Genomic DNA, 5,639 nt, shown 5'->3' on the forward strand with positions numbered 1-5,639 from the left:
CAAGACTCAAATTGACACAGGCAGAGTGAAAGACTGGATTTTTTCGATCAGGTAGGGTACAAGTGATTTCAAAACATTGCCGGTTTATACAGAGAACCGGGGCGAAAGTAACGCGGGACAAAAGTAACAAAGCGATTTTCTCAGAGACCTGATTACATTTTCATTCCAAGCTATGACAGCACGTTCAGCACGCAACCCTTGACGGAGCTGCCAAATATCACGTGATTTCGTCATCGCTTCCCGCGGTTAGGTCCGGCAAGCAGTTTTCAAGTACGGTAAGTAAATTACTGAAGCTGTACTTTTTTTCTAATTACAAGTTGTGTTTCTCGTTTCATGTGTCACAGTAATGATCAATCTACATGTTATTTAGTGCTGTAACACATCCTAAAGTTTGCCTCGTCAAGAGTTTTTCAGTAAAAAAGTAAATCGGGTTTAAATGTCAGGAGTTCCTTTTGGGACGGAAGTAACACTTGTTACTTTTGTCCCGTTGCTAATGTGGTGACTTTCTTGGTGTTGCAGCATTTATTAAAACATATGTCATATTACACCAACAGAATATGCCAAGAGTTAGGGTCAGAAAGACAGACAGGGGTCTGATTCAGCCAGATATTTATGAGAGGGCGTTTCTGGACATACATGTCAGGAACATCAGTCTCAGGGCAGCTGCTAAGTCGCATGGCATATGTCATGTCACTTTGCTCAGATACTGCAGGAGGAGGGCAGAGACCAGTAGGGAGAAGACTAGACCACCAGGGTACAGATCACATTCTAAAGTCTTCTCTGTGGACCAAGAGAGGAAACTGCAGCTGATGTTTATTTTGGCCTGTCTCCTAAGGAGGTCAGTGTAGTACAGCAAAAACACTCAACATGCAGCTCACTCACACTGCTCTTACTAATAAATCAATATCACTAATAAATATAATAAATCACCAATCAAAATGTGACATTTGTGTATTCTTTAAATATATTTTTCATTTTTATCTTAATTTTATTTTTATTGACATTTTTGTCCTATCTTTCTAAATTATGTTTCATTGTCCACCGTCTCTGAAGCTGCTGCAACATATAAAAATCCTCAGTGCAGGATCAGTAAAGTCTTATTTTATCTCAATCATGTCATAAACAATCTCCATCTAACCATTTTTGTTTTGTTTTAGGTGCGCAAATTTGCATACGAATTGGCCAGCAGATATGGCTGCAAATATCCAGATGTATGGGATGCCACCAAGATGGCTGGAAAGGACTGGCTCACCTCCTTCCTTAAACGCAACAATACATTGTCTATTCGCCGACCTCAAGCCACCAGCATGTCCCGTTCCACCAGCTTCAATAAAACAAATGTGACTGCTTTTTATAACAACCTGCTGACAGTTCTTGCCCGCTACCTTTTTGAAGCAAAGGACATTTGGAACGTGGATGAAACAGGTAAATTTTACAATTCATTAAAACTAAAAAGCTAGAGTGATTCAGTGGTTTAAAATATACGAGACAAATTCATTGCTATGTAAAATTTAATAACATATAAACTATAGACCTTGATATACATACATACTGTAGCCTATACAGATAAATATATACAGATTATAAAACTATGAGGTGAATATATAATTATATAAAAACACTACACACACACCTAGCTAAAATAAATACATATACAAATAAATAAATAAATTAATAAATAAATACAGATATAGCGATAATAAAACAATAATGAAAATAAATATGTAACTATATACAAACACTAACTATACACACACACATCTAGGTATACACACCTACAAATGTTCATGAAAGCTTATCAAAGTTTATAATTAATTTTCAGGTACCACGACAGTCCAAGTGCCAGATAAAATAATTGCCACCAAGGGGAAGCGCCAGGTCGGTGCAGTGACCTCTGGGGAGAGGGGGACATTGGTCACCACTGCCCTTGCAGTAAATGCACAAGGCAATTGCATTCCCCCGTACTTCATCTTTCCCAGGAAGAAGTTCCAGGACCACTTTGTGAGAAATGGTCCCATTGGCTCTGCTGGTTCTGCAAATAGCTCAGGCTGGATGCAGGATACAGACTTTCTGGCCTTTCTCCAGCACTTTGCCAGACACACCCGTGTGACCCTGGAGTCGAAGGTGCTTCTCCTCCTCGACAATCATTGGTCACACCTTTCTGTGGCAGCAATTGACTTTTGTCGGTCAAACGGCATAGTCCTACTATCGTTCCCACCCCACTGCTCACATCGTCTCCAGCCACTTGACAGGAGCGTCTTCGGTCCACTGAAGCGATATATAAACACGGCAGCAGATCACTGGATGAGAACACACCCTGGAAAAACTTTGACCATCTATGATGTTCCAAGCCTAGTGGCCACAGCTCTACCACGAGCAGCGACACCCAGAAACATAACGTCTGGCTTTGTGTGCACTGGCATCTGCCCCTTTAACCCAGATATTTTTGAGGAGCAAGACTTTTCACCTGCCTATGTCACCGACCGCCCGTTTCCTTCACTGGTACCATGTGGTCCCACACCACATTCCAACAAACACCCACTTAGCCAGAGCCTGTTTGAGGGAGGGCTGCTGCCAGAGTATCCTGGTGGTTCAACCAGGGACGCCTGTTTAGAGTCTACCATCCCATACCACCCAGCTGTCTGTTCAGGCAAGATAAAATAAGATAGAACTTGGTTAATCCCGAAGGATTTTAGTAAAATAATAACTAAAATAGAATTGTGCACGATATTGATATTATTGTTTGTGTCTGCTGATTAAGCTGTCCCACCTGAAGAAGGGGGAAGATGTCTGCTTGATGTCCCAGGGGGGGCCGACAGGCACACTAGTCTAGGCCTGAGTTCCAGGACTTCTGTCCAGGCATTCATTCCAGAAGCTGTACGTCCCTTTCCTAAGGCTGGTCCAAGAAAGGACACAAAACGAAGAGGCAAAAGGAGGTGAGTGGCATTTGGTTTTTGCTTTGTCCCGAATAATTTCTTTATACATGCTGCTACCATGTGGACAGAGGATGAGCAATAACTGCCTGTAAATTTATACAAATGTTGACAACAATTTTTCTCACTTTGAATGTTGCAGGTCAACGGCGATCCTCACGGATTCTCCGGTGAGGGCAGCTCTGGAGGAGGAGCAAAAGAAGAAGATCCAGAAGAAGCCGTCCGCTCCAAAGGAAAGGCTACTCACTATCAAAAACACTGCACCCACAACCACAGAACAAGGATGAGGAATGTCTTGTGTGTGGGGAAACATTCAACTTATCCTTGCCTGGGGAAGTGTGGGTGCAGTGTCTCTTTTGCCAGCTCTGGTCACATGAGGCATGCACTGAGGGTGCAGAACATTATATCTGTCACAACTGTGACAATGAGTAGGCAAATGCCTTTTGTTATGTTCGTGTTTATTTCTACTGTTTATCTGTTAATGCCTGTTAACATTAGTCAGGTTTCCATCCAAATTAACCTCTTTTTTGCCACCTGACTCTTCCGGCTCATATAGTATTGTTTCAAACTTTTCCACTGTCTTCTGAGAATATGCCATGTTTTCTCAAAGCCTCTCTCTAACATTTGTTTCTGCAGCCACTGATACATGGCGTTTCTTGGCTGTTTTTGTTTGTTTCTTGGATTATATACTTTCATACTGTTGAAAAAATGTTTTATAAAATGAATTGACATTGCCAATAAACAATCTAAACAATTCAAGTTTATGTCGGGTTACTTTTGATGAAATTAAAATTTTAAATGAAAATGTAATTTAATCATTTTTTGCAAAGATAAAGGACAAAATATGTTTGCAGTTACATATTATCAAGGCCATAGTGAGGTATATTTAATAAAAAAATAAGAGTAACACAAAAAAAATCTAGCTTGTATTGTTGTTACTTTTGACCCACCTGTGTGTTACTTTAGTCCCAACAGACGGGGTCAAAAGTAACTGTACAATTTATGTTCAAAGTGAAATTATACTGAAGTCGTTTTACATTTCTACAAAATACCACCTGGTATTGATAGACCACACTTGTGAGTTATTGACCACAGCAAAAATATATCTCTGTCTAAAACATTATCTTTTAAAATTACGTCTTTCTGAAAAGTGGTACTTTCGCCCCTGCTCTCCCCCACTATGTAACTTTTGGCGCGCTAGCGGTTAATAAACAGAACTGCACACATCCCACGGAAGAACATTCCAACCAGAGCTACTTCTCTTAAGTTTATGTCTATGGCGATTCACGCAGGTATGTGTTACTCCACAGCGGTGACGACCCAACCAGGCTACAATAGTCCAAATGTAAGTACTTATTATAAGTGTACCGTAGTGATTCGGAATAAGACAAAAACGCGGTTTGGAAGATGAATTCATGATGTACTTAGTAACTATATACATTTTGCAAATTTTGAACAAAGAAAAAAGTTACATAGTGCTGCTTTAAATAGAGAGAGTGAAAAAAACGTCTCAGGTTACTGATGTAACCATGGTTCCCTGAGTAGGGAACGAGACACTGCGTCCTCTAGGGGTCGCTATGGGGAAACGACCTCATAGTAACAATCCTGTCAGATCGTCCATCCTTTGAGTGAGAGTCTAACGTTACAGGTCAGCCGATCTGGTTTCGTGGTTAAAGTTAACCTTTTCGACATGTTTCCGTGTTGTCCTTGCTCAGCAAAAGCATGGACGTGATGTTGTCTGGGGTTTGGCAAAAGGAGAGTGGGACTGTGGGCGGTGCTCGGGGTGATGACTGAAGGCAGTGACTGTAGTTCTGACGTCAATTTTTTACGGAAGTCACAATGGTTCGTGAAAAATAGCTAGAACTTTAAGCAGGCCGTGTGCATTTTACTGTGGACTGACTGTTTTGAAACTTATATGGTAGTTAAATAGCCCCTAGACCTCACTAATCGTGAAAAAGCCAGGAAATTTCAGTTTTGACAATATGGGACCTTTAAATAATAATAATATTGCAGCAATATAATATATAAATAAAATGTATAAATAAAAATCTTTCACTGACAAAACTTGGGTTTGTGTTCAGGTTTCAATGTTATTTTAGCTTTAATGCTCTATGCTCTTAACATTTGTTTAGAGAAAACAGCGGCATGTTTCTGCAGAACAGCTTCTAGCATCTTCAATTTTCAATTTGATATTTCTTTCCAGTTCAGTTTAATCTGACGCAGCCATTCTCTGCCATAGAGTTGTGGATAATTCTCAACATACAATGGAAGAATAGCTGTCTGTTTGCCCATTTTTACATGAATATCAATTACACCTTCAGGGTGTAATGCTTGTCTTGTGTATGTTCGAAGAACAATGTCCGTTGAGCATAACATAAGGGCAGGTGTTTCAAATTTTACTCTACTTAAGAATAAGAGTGATTCATAAAGGTTCCTAAGTGTTAAAAGAGGTCTCAGCTCCTACAGCTCCTAAGAGAGCTGGAGAGGTCTCCTAACCTAGTTAGGAGTAATAAGATGGCAGAAAAGAGGAGACAACAAACACTTTCCAGCAAAAATATATTGAACTTATATGATAATATGGAGTGGATAAAACGATACAAACTTAATTGTAAAGATCAAAAGGTCTTTTTTGATAAAAACTTTAACTGATAAAGTAAAAAATTTAATAACCTCTTCCACTCAACAAGTCAATGCTCTAACAGCAGT

At 39.9% G+C, this 5,639-nt stretch overlaps 1 protein-coding gene across 1 annotated transcript; it reads left to right on the forward strand.

Moving 5' to 3' along the window:
* The first annotated feature begins 97 nt into the window (after positions 1-97).
* Positions 98-2,664, forward strand: LOC107675959 (uncharacterized). Its single transcript, XM_016470461.1, has 3 exons — positions 98-270; positions 1,158-1,425; positions 1,823-2,664. Exons 2-3 carry the CDS (start codon positions 1,230-1,232, stop codon positions 2,662-2,664), a joined length of 1,038 nt encoding a protein of 345 aa, XP_016325947.1. The 5' UTR covers positions 98-270; positions 1,158-1,229.
* Positions 2,665-5,639: the final 2,975 nt, after the last annotated feature.

This window comes from Sinocyclocheilus anshuiensis, unplaced genomic scaffold (assembly GCF_001515605.1).
Source record: "Sinocyclocheilus anshuiensis isolate Anshui unplaced genomic scaffold, SAMN03320099.WGS_v1.1 scaffold2698, whole genome shotgun sequence".
Taxonomy (NCBI): Eukaryota; Metazoa; Chordata; class Actinopteri; order Cypriniformes; family Cyprinidae; genus Sinocyclocheilus; species Sinocyclocheilus anshuiensis.

Bases quoted from the DNA above. Each gene is read 5' to 3' on its own strand.
- LOC107675959 (XM_016470461.1), top strand. From the start codon at position 1,230: ATGGCTGGAAAGGACTGGCTCACCTCCTTCCTTAAACGCAACAATACA. The intron at 1,426-1,822 runs GTAAATTTTACA...ATTAATTTTCAG, and splicing joins TTGGAACGTGGATGAAACAG to GTACCACGACAGTCCAAGTG.